At 35.9% G+C, this 15262-nt stretch overlaps 1 protein-coding gene across 2 annotated transcripts in view; it reads left to right on the forward strand.

Moving 5' to 3' along the window:
- The window catches only part of USH2A (usherin), a 386355-nt gene that overhangs the window by 123568 nt on the left and 247525 nt on the right, over window positions 1-15262 (forward strand). For both annotated transcript variants that reach the window (XM_071805984.1, XM_071805985.1), the window contains exon 22: window positions 12034-12164. In XM_071805984.1, the coding sequence (XP_071662085.1) occupies window positions 12034-12164 (131 nt within the window). The remainder of the gene's footprint in view (window positions 1-12033; window positions 12165-15262) is intronic.

Raw genomic sequence — 15262 nt, forward strand, 5'->3', positions numbered from 1 at the left:
TTCTGATTTTTATTTAGATTACAAAACAAGACTATTCCCGGTAAATATGTTGGCTGCAATAATACAAAATTTCTGCTGTAGAGGTCCATTTTTCTTTTAGTGGTCTACATGTCTGCTTCAAAATTATTTCAGTGCTTTCTGCAAATAATATTGTGTTTACTATAGTTATTGCAGAAGAGATTTTCCTTTTTTGGTCATATTCTTATGAAGTACTTTATTTTGTTTTATTTGTTAGAAGAACAGGCTTTACTGTGATTTAACTGTGGCTTTTGAAGGTCATGCTTTCTGATTTCTGAATTTTTTAGGGTGTTTCTCTTTGCTGTCCTATAAAATCTATGCAGTGTTGTACAAGCAAGTAGTTGTAGCATAAAATATTTCCTCACACTAAGCAAGGGGGAGTTACAGAAATACACTGCTGTTCTGTTCTTTAATTCAAAGAGTCATTGTTACTGATGGCACTCATTGGTGGTGTATAGAATGATATTCTTGGGGAGTTCGGAAAAGAACACACTATCTACTTCAGGGAGGGGAAAAAAAGGGAAAAAAGAGTAAATAACTTGACCTGATATTTAATATCTAAAACTCTTTGTTCTCACTATGTTTACACGGATATAAATTGAGATTAGTCTTGTTATTCTAGAGTTACAACAACTGATACTTAGAATGGAGTGTGTCCTCATATTTTCTCCTGAGTAAAGAAAAAAATTAGCTAAATAGTAAGTAGTGTCATTTTTCAAACAGACCATTTTTTTTCAGGCTTGCTAATTAATAGTGCTCTTTTATTCTGGTTTACTTTAAAAATTCCTTGATTTACTAGAAGTGAAGCTTCACCAGCAGAGGTGCCACCACTAACAGAATGCATTCTCTTTCTTCTGTAATAAATACTGGGAATTTTAGTTTAGTGGAGTTTTAGCCCTTGGGGCTTTTATTTTATGCATTTTCAAGTAATTCAGTGACTTGCTGCAGAGACAGGGAGGGAGGAGGGGGAATCTATTTACACAAATTACAGTCTTTGTTCCCATCAACCTTCATAATTGGATGAACAAAACGAAGGCTAGACTGGCAGGTACAACTATCTCAGGTAATATCTTTTGAGTCAGAAACAAATTATTAAGTGAGTTGTGGAACCTAGGGCAAAACCTTGTTGGGAAGATTCAAGGAGGGGGTGAGGTATAAGTGTTTTTGACAATGTCTACCACTGGGAAGACTTACTGCATTGGAGAGGGAAAAGAGTGTTTCATCTTGGGATGAAAGTCATCCCTTCCATGAAAGTTTTGATGCTATTCAGTGTGTTCCTTTACAAATAATTTGCACATATAATTGTTACATTTTGGAGGTTTTTTTCAGCTTTTTTAAAACATGAAATGTATTATCAAGAGACTGCCTCTGCACTCTAGCTTTCAAATTTAGATGTTTCTTCCATTTATTTCCGTCCTTTATAATTCTTTAATCTTTCCTCCATCTTTTACATTTTCCTCTCCTAAATTGTTCCAATTCATTGATCAAAATATGCCAGTTTGAGTTACTTATTCCAAACACATGTTGGATTGACATGTTAGCATTGTTAATTTTCAAAAAATTAGGATATTCCTGTGCAAACTTCATTACGCTACTGAGCTGCATGCGCTAAGAGGGGAGAACGAGCTAAACGGGAATCCTAGGTGAAGCAAAGACTGCATAATTGGTTTCATGCCAAACCTTCTGCCTTTCATATTAGGCAGGAAAGGGCCAGGGAAATGTCAGAGGTGGAAATCAGGGCAATGCAGTACTCCTGCAGAATTGCAAAGTGCTTGCCAACTGCAGCCAGCCTGAGAAATGGCCAGTGCTCAAGGTTGCTTTAAGAGAGAAATACCCAGTTCTGGCTTTATAAGCCATCGATTGAAATCTTCCTATACCTCAGAACCTAAACATAATTTACTAATTTACTGCATGTTATGGGAGGAAATATGTTAATAGTTCACAAGCGTTCCCTCCTCAGAGCTCTTACTGTGGGACAGCTCTGAGCTGGGTACAGAATCGCAGAACCATAGAACAGTTTGGGTTGTAAGGAACCTTCAAAGTTCATCTAGTCCCAACCCCTGCAATGAGCAGGGACATCTTCAACTAGATCAGGTTGCTCAGAGCCCCATACAGCCTGGCCCGGAATATCTCCAGGGATGGAGCATCTACCACCTCTCTGGGCAACCTGGACCAGTGTTTCACCATCTTCATTCTAAAAAATTTCTTTCTCATGTCTAGCCAGAATCTCCCCTCTTTTAGTTTAAAATCATTACCCCTTGTCCTGTTGTAACGCGTATGAGGTTTCAAGGTATTCTGGTGTCAGCTGTGATTGTCCAATGTTTCCTTTCTACAGCAGTTTGGGATCTGGATTAACTGTCAGTCCCATGCCTTGAAAGCCTGGCTGCCAGTGCTCAATGCAATGGCAGCACTCCTGCTCCAACGTAGCTGAGAGGCAAACATTGTTCAGGAGCGTTTGGCTGGCTCTCTAGGTCAGGGGTGTTAATCTCATTTTCACCGGGGCCACATCAACCTCGTGTTTGCCTTCAAAGTGCCGAATGTAATTTTAGGACTGTGTAAATGTAGGAGTAGTTACTACTGCTCTAAGGCTATGCCGTTTTACACCGGACATGCCTTGCTGATAAAATTATACAGTTCACCCTTTTAGTAGCAAAACACAGTTTAGACTGAATATTTTGTAGAGACTTTTTGATTTGGTGTTTTTAAGCACATCTATAAATAAGGTTTTGGCATTGTTAAGGATGAGGTGAGTAATTTTTTTGCCTTTCCCTTACACAAGCATCACAAGCAAAACTTTACAATAATCAGGGGGAGTCAAGCTGGCTGTTATTTGAACCCTCCAGCAACACAGGGGACAGAAAAAAAGGTGACTTGAGCCATTGTTAGAGCATATGAGCAAGGATTCTTGCTTTTTGTTTTAAATATGGGTGTCTTTCTGTGAGGCATTACAAGTGGTAAAGATACAATAAGAAACAAAAGCATATAGTCTCGTACTTCTTAGTTATGTTGTATGTCCAATCACCAACTTTTTTTATTTAGTCTATTACAATATTGTAATCAGTCATGATTTTCTGTGTTGCAGAAAGTCTCTTTGAGAGAAAGGAAGAGGTAGAAGAAAGGAAAAACTATCAATGAATTTTGCAAAAGAAGAGGAGAAATTTCCTTATTACCATCGTTTAGAATAATTCAGTCATGTATCCTCTAATCACTCACATTTTAAGCAATAATGTAAAAAAATCAACACACAGGCAGGCTACAGCAAAGTGGTCTTTAATTCAAGAATCCCATAAGGAATTAAAATTCTGAAAAGATGACATTGGATCAAACAATAACTGTCTGAAAATATCACAATATATGGAGGCTAAATGACATTATGCTATGTGAAAGAAATTGTTAAGAAAACTATTTTCAGCATTCTCTTTATCTCATTTTATTTAGATTAATTGATTGAATTTTAAGTCTTTACATGTCTCTTTTGTATTAGGAACAAAAAGTTGAAGGTGTCTGCCTTAAAGAGTTTACAGTCCAAGTGTTAGACAGAATGAACTATACATACATAGAAGGCAACAAGGGGAAATTGTGTGGAAGTTATTTTTTTAATCCTTGTGCCTTGGCAGTTTAATTTATTCCTTGTTTATTATCGCAATGTAACTTACATTGAGCAAACAGAATTATGACACTATTAAGTAAATGTTACATGCTATATCCATTTCCTGTCATTATAGTTTTCTGTATCCCTTACTTTCTTGTTTGCCTCAAGTCGAATCTTTGTGTAAATTTAGCCCTTTGTTTTAAGCCCTTACAGCCCGAGTTACGTGGCTATTCATACCATTGAAATGTCTTATGCTCATTACTGGATCATCTTTTCTACTGTTTGTGCCAGTGGATGTAGTTCAGAATTTGTGGATATACTTAGTTTCCTCCAAGTATTGATTAAGTCTTGAGAAAATCATGAAGTCCTTACCAAACATGAAATGTACCGGAACACCAACAGATATCACTGCTGGTGCTCTTCTGTGTATCAGTTGGCTTATTACTTCTACATTCACATCCTGACACACAGTGAAAAATCTCACCTCAGCTCCTCAGCTGAGAAGCAGGTAGCCCACCTGGGCAGGAGGAAGACATGACCTCTGTGTTCCTCCACTGCCAGCATTATTATGTGCCATCCCTGTTGCCCAGGTAGGTGACTGCACACAGGGTGTAGCATGATATCTGTCTGTATCTATCCTCCGTGAAGTGTATTTGTCACACTAGCTGTATTACTGGGTGTAGTACAGGAGTTTTTCTACATCCACCGTATACCACTGTATTGCTTTCCTAAAAAACAGAGGAGGGAAGGGGGTTTGAGATGTATTTATCACTCTGAAAGTATTTCATGGTATGTGATTATTCAGCAGATAGATAACTGCTATTTCATTGCCATGCTAGCTTTGTTTTATGCTTCTGTATGCGCTTAGCTCTTAGAGTGAGCGCAGGGGTTTGATTCTTGGGAATAAGCCAGACTACAAATTGATGATGAAACCTCCACAGCTGGCTTACTGCACTGGGTCATGTTTTCTGGGGCATATTCTTTACAGAAGCTGGGCAGAACAAAGAAGGCTGGTGAATTTGGTGAATATGGCCTTCATGTTTGACAATCAACGTGAAATCCCCTCTTCTGTTATTGGGCCATATACTATGGTAACACACCATGGAAGGAAAAAGAAATTATAACAGCAGCTGATGCTGAACAACTGCTACAGGTGGTTCTCCCCTCCCTCCTCAGTTCTGTTTTCAAAAACAGTCCAGGGACTGTGACTACTGTATGCACAATAAATTCTTCCTTCTGTGCATTTGGAAACATTAGTGAGAGTAAGCAGGGGGTCATACATACGATAAAGTAATTTCTAAGAGAAAAAAGCTAGATTTTGTAGCTTCTCATGCAGCACTTACCTCTACATATTGAAGATTGTGCAAAGTAGTTTACTTTTACAGTAACAGAGCCAGCATGTTAACTCTATCCTGTTGACTTTCATGCCTCTAATCACATGGTAATGTAAAGAGAAGAGGGCCAAGGCTGTCTTTCAGGATTGCAGCTAACCCTACACACCCAGTGCAAGAGAATTTGGACTGAACTTTTCTGTTTCCATGATATTCTGATCTGTAAGAGCGATGCTTTCACTGAAACTGAACTTAAGGTGTTGAAGTCAGTGTTTCAGTAGCTGTGGATCATATTCTAAGTAAAATATTCTGCGTAAGTTCTACAAAGGGGGTGCTTTTTTTCAGTGAACATTTCATCCCAAACCCCAGAAAGCACTTAATTTACAGAGCATGCAGTTCCTAGGTACAGAGGGACATGGATAGCAGAACAAAATGTAATAGAACATTTTTAACCCTTTAAAAGTAGGACCTGGTGCACTTTCAAGGTGTAGTTCCATTAGGTGGCAAATATCTTAGAAGGCAATGAGTGAATGTTTACAATTACCTATACCGATAGAGGCTGAGGAAATAATTATTCACTCGCAGCGGTTATGTCATGGTGTATCTAACACACTCCCCTGTGAATATGAGAAAAGTGAGTTTGCTGTCTATGTATGACTTGCACCTGACATTCAATTGAAATCCTTTTGTGAACTTAGTTCCTGCAAATAACACCAGTTTTAGGCTTCCTCTGGAAAAGGTCATTACATGAGTTATAGTCAGGGAAATACTGCCACAAATACTAATAGATGAAAATATTATGTAACCCTTTCAGTTAATTCTTAATTTGGCAGTTTGCTGCAGTTTATTGGTCTACCTTAAACCTCTGCATTAACTTGGGTATGTTGTTGGCTTTTTTTCACAGTTGTACCATGAGCAGCATTTGTTGTTGAGTTTGTAACTTGAAACTATGCTTTTGCTCTGTGGTGTTGTATTTCTGTCTAAAAGGTTGGGGTTTTTTCCCCCCTCCTTCTTACATTTCTGTTTTTGTCCTGTAGTATCCCTCAAGACACTCATTTGCTTATTTTAGTTATACTTCTTTTCTGTATGTACACTGTTTAATCAATAACCTTCTTCACTTGCTTCAGGATTTCCATATTACTGTGCTTCCAGCTTCTGTGATGCTGTCTGATGAGATTCTGCCTTGGCTAGTACACTGTTGTCTAAATTTGCTGTGTTTCAGATCATTACACTGACTTTAATTTTGATGTATTTGCATTTTACTCAGTTCTATTCATACTCTTTTTCCTTGATCAGTTAAATTACTCTCTGTGCAGTGTTACATTTGTACTACTGCTGGAAATACTAGCTAAAGCCTTATAATTGAAGTGCTATTTACAGCTACTGACCTCTGGCCCATTTCTGATTTCACTGTGATGCTGACCTTTTATATATTGCACTGTTGTAAATCTTTGAAGTGATTCTTCTTGTCATCATATTTCTAGTAATTATGATTTGCATTGCATTAACACCTAGAAGCCTCTCCCACCTCCACCCTGGTTGCATAAGATGACCTTTTTTTATGCACTAATTCACATACAGGTAACAGAATACAGTTCTTTCTCTAAAGAATTTATCCGGAAATGATGATGAATGCTAACCTCTATTTCCATGCTATAAATATCATAGTTTGAATTAATGAAATTGCTCATAAAGGATTCTTAGTCCTAGAAGATACTTTCTTCCTTTTCTAACCGAATCAGTCAGTTGAACTTCTTTCTAGCCTATATAAAGATAAATTTTAAAAAAAAAAAAAAGATTACAGGTATTTGAGAGAGGCCATATTTGAGTAAAATGTTTCTCAAATTTTGTTGAAGTTGGACAATAACATCAAAGGAAGTATGAGATGAATATTGGACTGATGTTTCCTCTGTTCATGTTTTACTTCAATATTAAGAGCAACACAGAAACAAACTTGCAGCTGATCCTCACCCCAAGCAGGACTTGACTCCTGAAGTTTCAAGACTAAAGTTATTATTTCTACTCTGGTAGCTATGCTCTGAAAAAATAGTGCTGGCTGGATGAATGCTTATTGTGTACTGTCCCAGTGTACAGAAGTGGAAGACAGTTGTGAATTTTGTTCCTAGACTTGCTTAACAAATGAATTTGAGTCAGGACACCAGTTTCTTTAATGACTGTATTGCTTTAAGTATCTGTGTAAACAACTGGATGTTGACTCTAATGACAGAGAAATGCTGACAGATAATGGTATCATCTGCATCTCCACACCAGGTTTCACCCTGATATGTGTTTTATCTGTGTTTTTCTGAACACTTCTTTTATTTGTTTAGTTAAATCTAAGTAGTCAGCCTGTCCAGTTCCTGTTGGGCCTTGCTAAACTCTCGGGTACTTCTTGTGTCAATATTTTGTAGATTGTCCTATTATAATTACATTTCTCTTCTCACGAAGAAGCTGTGAAGTACCTCTGCAAAGGTACATATTTACTTTGAACTTCTCTGCTTTTATTTTCTTTGAATGGTGTCTTCTTTGTATGTTGAGGGTGTGTTCAAAAGCTTCTCTGCTCCCTGTTGGCCTTTTGTAGGCAACCTCATGTGCTTGTGTTGTGTCCTCTTCCTTGTGCACTAAGTGCAGTAGTCCAGTCTTGTTTGCTTTATCTTCATATGAGAGTATTCTCATACCATGATTAGTCTTGCTCTGAAAAGGTTTGTGGTTTTTTGATTTTGTTTATTTGTTGTTGGTTTTGTTTTTAAGAATTACTTTGTATAAATATAAAAATCTTTCATGTATCAAGTAGGATTTATTTACTTTTTCCATGGTATTGAGGACTGATTGGACAGGTCTGTAATGGCCCAGTTTATTCTAAACTGCAGGTATTGATGTGCAGAGTAATATTAATACAGACTGACAATCTGTTCTTTAGGGAAGTCTTGTGATGTTCTGCATAATATGCAGTATTTGGAGAAGGCTAAACCAATATCCTCTTTTGGATATATTAGTTTTTCTCAAATGTCAGTAAATATGTAGTGTTTGGATACTTCTTCTGAATACATGTGGGCATTTTGCTGATTTTATATGTAACTTAAGGCTATGGAGAACAAAACAGTCACAATTTTTGTAAACATTACAGAACCTTACACAAGCGATATTGGCCACCATTCTTCAGGAAAGAACAAGGAAGCAGGGTGTTTAAATGATGGCTCTTGGGTGACATACCTCAGTCATTGGCTCAGTACAGACTCAAGGTCTTCTAATTTTGAATCTCTTGATTTAACCACTAGGTATTACACTATTCCTGAAAAAGCATCAGTCTATAAGTGAGAGGATAAAGTGCTACTAATACATCAAATCTTATCAAATGACTTTTAACTTATCTTAGCTTTCTTCTCACCAAGGTTTGCTGTAAATCTTTCTTACTAGGGAGTAGCAGGACTTGTGTCCTTGCTAAAAGGAGAAGATTGATTTACTATATTTGTATGGAACCAGCAGCTTCCTATGAGTATGCAATAATGAATTGGAATACCCTATAGCTTTTACCCCTGTGCAATGCTTTGGGAGACCTTAAACACTACAATATGTTTCAGAAGACTGTTTGATAGAAACTTATAAATGTGTGTCTTCTACATAGCATAACAGCACAACAAACCTTTTTGTATGTGCAATATTCTTATTCTTCAAATACTCTAATTGATTGTTCATTGGGCTCAGTCAGCCAAAAGTGGAGAGAAACTTTGTACAGACATCATTAGTTTTTCTCCATTTAAAGATTAATCATGAAGAGCTCTGGCTCTTTAATTCTGTAATTTGTATATTTAATGGGCTGCTGCAGAATCTATGACAGTAATTAGCATAGCCTGAAAACTCATTAATACGCAACAACATGATTAATGCAGCATTAATGCAAACATGACTGAAGTTATTTGGGTTATGTAGTAAGAAGATTAAAGCTAAAATGTCCTGTTTGTTTTACCAGTAGTGGGTATAATGGGGTAGTAAGCAAAATAAGCAAAAACAGGTATCAAATTAGTCATTTTAGTGTAAAAGACATACTCAGTTCTCATCAAGAGGATTTGTGGGTTTGCCTGATAGCTGGTTCCCACAAGAGATGTTACATATTTCCCCCCTTTATTCACTTATATTCTGTGTTTATGGTTGTTCAACCTTTTAGTTTGATTTAGCTTTTTGGCAGTTTGAGGTAGTAAGAGAATATAGAAGTCAGTCTTCAAATTGTGTCAATCTGAATAAAGTTAGACTTTTTTCAAAATATGAGAGTTTTGCACAGTCTGATTTTAAAAACAATGGATTTTTAATTTCTTCTGGTTTTACTATAATCCCCAAAGAAAAGGGGCTACTGACTTGCAACTGGAGACTCCAGTACGACTTTGGAAAAAGTTTGGGAAATTTTTTTGTGTGTGTTTGCATGTACAAATATGTGTGTGTGTGTACATATGTATATGGACATAGATAAAGGACTTTTTAGTATATATCTTAGATTTCTACTAAAAAACTAAAGCAATTTAAAAATGAACAGCATTTATTCATCAATGGGATTATTAACTGTATGTAATGATTGTGATGATGAACTTCGAAAATATTTTCAAGCACATTAAAGAAATAGTAAAATATATGCTTTCCAACTTCTCTCAACAAAGTGCAGAGAGCTATAGGCCATCATGAAGTATGAAGAACTCCATCTATTCAGCAGAGGATATTCATGAGTATGTACAGGAAAGTGTCCTCAGAGTTTCTTATTTTCCTCTAATTCCACTGTCCATTAGGTGCAGCTGCTTTAAATACTGATCTATTTTCATGAAATACATTTTAAAATGTGTTTTAGCTATTGTAATGTCATGTAGCATGCAGAAATACTCTCACAGAGAGAGTAACAACTAAATATGGAAGTGTATAGGCACTAACAGTTTTACACTCCATCTATCCCCTTCATGGTTAAACCTAAATTTAGTTTTATAATTTCTGTGGGAAAATGTACTTTGATTAGGCAAAAGTGTTATACACAGTCTTAACAATAAGTAAGCACCTGATGTTTGCAATCCTGGAGGAACTGCTGAGAGCCAAATGCTGTAGTCAAAATTTTATATACAATTTCTCTTGATTTTAGTTGGTGTTATGCAGAAAGAAGGGCTTTAGCAAGGCAAAAGAGAGAACTTTCTTTGCCAAGAATTTTCTGTTTGTTTGATTGGAATGTACAGTTATATAGTTATTTACCTGAAAAATCTCTTCAGATTTTTTTTTTTTTAATTCTATCTTTCTGTGGAAAATATTAATTTCACAAGTTTTTATCTTCCAGTGAAAATATTATCCATGGGGCAAAAGTTTGCTTAATAGTTGACTTCTACATTGCACTCACTTCTAGAAATATGGTAGAATATTAATATTGAAGAATAAAAGTACTTATTAAAAGCTAGCGTATATGAACTTCCTTCTCTCATGAGAAACTTCAAAGATACCTGCATTTAAAGGGGCAGTGGTTTTTTCTGAATTATATAATAGGTGACAAATGTAGAAGAATTCGTTGTATGAGCTATGTCTGAAGAAGATGGTTCCTGACTCATCAATGCTCTATATGAAGCTATGGCAGCCCTACAGGCAGGAATTAAGGTTTGTTAGCCTCTTCAGTATCCAAAGAAGAAAGTAAGCTCCTGCATAATATTTGAAAACTTTTAGAATTACTGCAATATTACAATTATGAACCATTCAATTAGTATTTTCTAACACAGTGTTTTGAAGTAATTGTCTTTTTTTTGCAGAAATTCAATTTTTTTTGTATTTATTCTTTTGAATTAGATGTGAGGAGGGATCCTCTGGTCTTCTGAAAGCTGTTTTCTGCCTGGCATAAGATAGTGAAAATGCATGTCAAAAGACTGAACAGTTTGAAGTTGGCTAAAGCCCAATAAATGATCCTGTTCTGTAAAAAGCACTTTATGCAGAAATGTCATAGAAGTGTTATAGTATAGGTAGATGTTGCTGTAGATGCCTTTTTGTTTCCCTTAAAAAAAAATTTACTAAAGACCTGGCTCCACCATCGACTCAGCCTGGAAGATCTGAATTTGCACATTAGAAAAATTGGGCCAAACTAGGCATATGGTTTTGTAATTTTCTCGTTTATTTTTCTAAGATAATGTTCCAGGAGACAGCTTAAAAGACAGACATTATAATCATAAAAAATTGGCGATTATACAAAACATGTTTACTTGTAATTATATTTCTCAATACTGGATACATAATTCATGAATTGTGGCCTAAGATAGTTACTGACTAAGTTTATACCATGGACAACAGTATTCCAAAGTTTACAAGCTGTTTAATTAGCTTGTTGTCTTGATATTTTGTTTGTGGTAAAAGTTAATGTAAAAAAATCTATGGTATGTGAGGGTTTGTTTGTTTGGTTGGTTGGTTGGTTTTTTTACTTGTATGTCATCTGGATGAAATTTCGTGTGCTGAGACAATATTTCATCGGAAACCAAATGGAGAAGTATTGATAATGATCTGAAAAGTTCTTAACTAAGCTTAGTTAATAAATTATTCCTTGAGCTATTACTAATTTTTGTTAAAACTTGTATTTGTGCACTTAATTATATGTATTTCTAGAAGAATATATATAAATATATATTAAAAAAAGTGTGTATATATATGTATATATCTTTTGAAACCAAACCCTCACATTTCTTCACAGAAAACCTTCCGTGCAGGAACCTCATTCCTACTTTACCAACAGTACTGTTAAGGGACAAGCAAAAATCTACATGAAAAACCTCAACTCTTGGAATAGTACGCTAATATTTGAATTTAATTTTTTTAAAGAAGTTACTGAACACCATAAGTAACAATTACATATGTTTTTTTAAAGATGAGTAAGTCTCTGAAATTACAACAATTTCTTTCAAGGGCTGTTTCAGTCTACATTAGTAAAATTTCTCCTGCAATGACTGGCAGGGTTTTAGGTGAGCAAAACTTCCATGATTTTGGTTTGCCATTTTACTGCTGTTTTTAAACAACTTTTTGTTTGTAATTACACTGTCAAAATGCATATGAACCATTTCTGGCATTAACCATCTGCTTGCTTCTTCTAACCAGGTATTAAAGTGAAATTTAGAACACAGGAACCTGATGGTTTGATCTTTTTCTCTGCATCACCTGGGAATCAAGAAGAATATATTGCACTTCAGCTGAGGAATGGACGTCCTTACTTTCTTTTTGATCCACAGGTACAACAATAGACAGGATCCTATAAAAATGGCTTATATTATTCCTTTCAGTGCTTCTTTACATACTTATCCTTTTAAAAACTTATTTCTGATTTAATTGACACAAGTTAACTAGCTCTTCAGAATCATCAAATAACTGGGCATTTTGGCTAGACAAACACTGAAACACTAAACTTTGCTCATTTTTTGTTATGTTTGCCGCAATTCACAATTTGTTTTTTGCATTTTTATGGGTTTGGATTTTTTGTTGGTACCACCAAACAGTACTACAGCTTAAAGTACCAGGATTTCAAAGGTGAACAGAAATCATTTTTGAATTACCAAATAAAGGTTATATATTTTCAGTCAATTAGTTTTAAGCCTCTCATCTTGAGACTTCATCTTTTCCTACTGAAATCAGTGTGTTGCCATTAATGTGAGGAAAGTTGTCTCTGACTTCTAGTAATAATGAGGGAAATATTATTAAAAAAATCACCAAGTTAAAAATGAGGCTACATGCCTTGCATTTCAGTTTGGATATTTTCTGTTTTCACTGCATCCCAAAATTGGATCTTCTCATGGAATAAAAAAGCGTTACAGACTCACTTATATCTCATAACTATACAAGATACTGTAATTAATTATTGGATTTTCTAATTATATTGGCAGAATGATGTATTGTGCATCCTTTTCAGAAGTTTATCACTGCCTCCGGTTTGCTGGAAGGCCTGGTCGCTATATCAGCCTGATCTTCCACCACACCTCTGTCTCGTTATGTGATTGGCCTTATGTCTACTGCTCCAGGGGGTTGTGCAGAAATGCTTAATGGTATGAAGTGGTGGAGATTTAGCGATTTGATGATGCTCTGCTAACCTTTGTTTCCTGAGCTCTGCCGTGGTCCAAAGACCATGCTCCATGAAGATACAGAGGTGTTGTGCAGCAGGGGAAACTCCTCATCAGCTCTGAAGGATCGGTAGAGGAGGCATGGTGCTACACAGAGGGTAGTGTGTGTGTGATCCCCATGCTAGAAACCACTAAATCTGTTTCTGTCCCCAGCATATAAATTTCTATTATTTTCACTGGATTTACACACAGGCTTTTCCTTGCTGCAAAGTGAATCAGCGTGTACTTCTTCAATTTTTGGGACCATGCTTAATGTTGTTGTTAATGTTGCCCTTATCCATATGTCAGTAGGTACTAGTTCTGTTTTATCTCTTTTACACTTCTACCTTCACTTAACTGAAAAGGAATTTTTATTTCCTTGGCAAGAGCTTTCTAGGTGTAATAGTTTCTTTTTTTTTTTTTTGTCATTGTTTGGTTTAATGGGAGAGGATATCTTTCAACTAGTATTTTACTGCTTCAAATACTATTCCTAGCTTTCCCTGCAGAATTGCACCCTCTGAAGTACTTTGTCAGCTAGGTTGGACTCATTCCCAAGAAGATGTTATGTTTGTTTGGATTCATGGTGTTTGGGGGACAGGGAAGAAGGGAGGGGCAAGTGGAAGAGTGACTGGTTTGAGGCTTTTTTTTCTCTTTTTCTTCTTTTAATCCTTTTTATCACTATCTTTTAACCTTAAAAAATGCAGGTCTTGTCCATATCCAGTCCCTAGAGCTTCTCAGTTCAACAATATTTTCAATAGTTAGTGTCTTGGGTTTTAACAAATTAGTTTTTTATTAATGTATCTTCATTTGTGTTTCATTTGAACCAACTTGGGACAATTCTGTCCCATGCTGATTTTTATCACCATCACTTCCATACTGTTCCCTACCCTTACAAAGTCTAAAATAGTCTATATTTCTGGTTCAGTGACTGCTTGTAGGAAAAAAAAATAAAACTTTCATTCAAAGTGTTCAGGAATAGTTGTAGGTCTTAACATTTGATTTACTATAGATATTTCGTGAAAGCTAATTTTTTCTATTTTCTCATTAATATTATGGAAGAGATTGCTGTGCTTTTTCAGATTCAGAAGTATGGTACTGTGGCCTACATCAATATAATTCTTTTAGATATAAACTTTTTTCAGTCTTCTGTATCTTTAATATGCTGTGCTACCTTACTATCTTTAGCTTTGTTTCTGCATTTTCTACATAGCTTGTTTCTTTTTTCTTTTTGTCATTATTTGCTATTCTTTTTAACGTCAGGTATCAAGTTCTTTAGCAAAAATTCTTAATCCTTCCTTTGTGCATCACAGTTTGCATTAGTATGCAAAGGTTTTAATTACATCTTATTGACAATAGATGGTTTCGTACCCAGGTTATATGCATCGTTTTCTCTAATGATGATCATGGCTTATATGATAAGAATTTATGGCCCTGCCTCTGTGCTCTTTTCTTAAAAACTGAAAAACCTCATTTTGATGACAATTGTGTCTCTGCTGCTTTTTAGAGCAGCATGGTATGATATTCTATGCACCCTTCCAGCTGTGTCCTGTCACAGGTTAATGATTTTTACTCTTAGTTCCTTTCAGGATTCTGGTATGTATCTTTACTCATCAGCAGCAGCATGTTTTCTCATTGTGTCTGCCCTGGGGATAGTCCCGCCAAGTCTTCTTAAGTGGGGATTCTTCTGCAGCTTGAATTCTTCATTCTCTAAGTTCCAATTTCAAATCCTTTTCTTCCTGTTCGTTTATACTCCTCAACTTTATGTACAATACCATTCATCTGACTGTTGTCTGACCATCTCATTTGTCTCCCTTTTGTGTTGTCCAGCTGCTCTATTTTCTTTCTTATTTTACTGTCATTCTTTGCAGGTTTCTACTCATGAAAGGAGACATGAGGTTTTTTACTAACAGATGTCTGCCTCAGTCCTGTCTGCATAATCAAATTGCTCCATAGACCTTCCTTCAAACACAGTGTGTCTGCAAAACTTCAGGTGTCCGTGGAGTTTTTTCTCATCATAATGCCTTTAAATCCACTCCTGAACTACACAATCAACTCTAGCTAAATTTGTAGTTATCTTTCAGCAGCTACAAGTCATTCATTCTATCTTTTTCCCAGAAAGGCACTGAATATTTTATACAAAGTGAAATCACTAAGAGCGGAAATTTAAGGTCAATCTGGAGCACCATTTTCCTTAGTGATTAGGACAGTCTTCTGAGGACAAAGTATTGGGATTCTTC

Source organism: Patagioenas fasciata, chromosome 3 (genome assembly GCF_037038585.1).
Source record: "Patagioenas fasciata isolate bPatFas1 chromosome 3, bPatFas1.hap1, whole genome shotgun sequence".
Classification (NCBI taxonomy): domain Eukaryota; kingdom Metazoa; phylum Chordata; class Aves; order Columbiformes; family Columbidae; genus Patagioenas; species Patagioenas fasciata.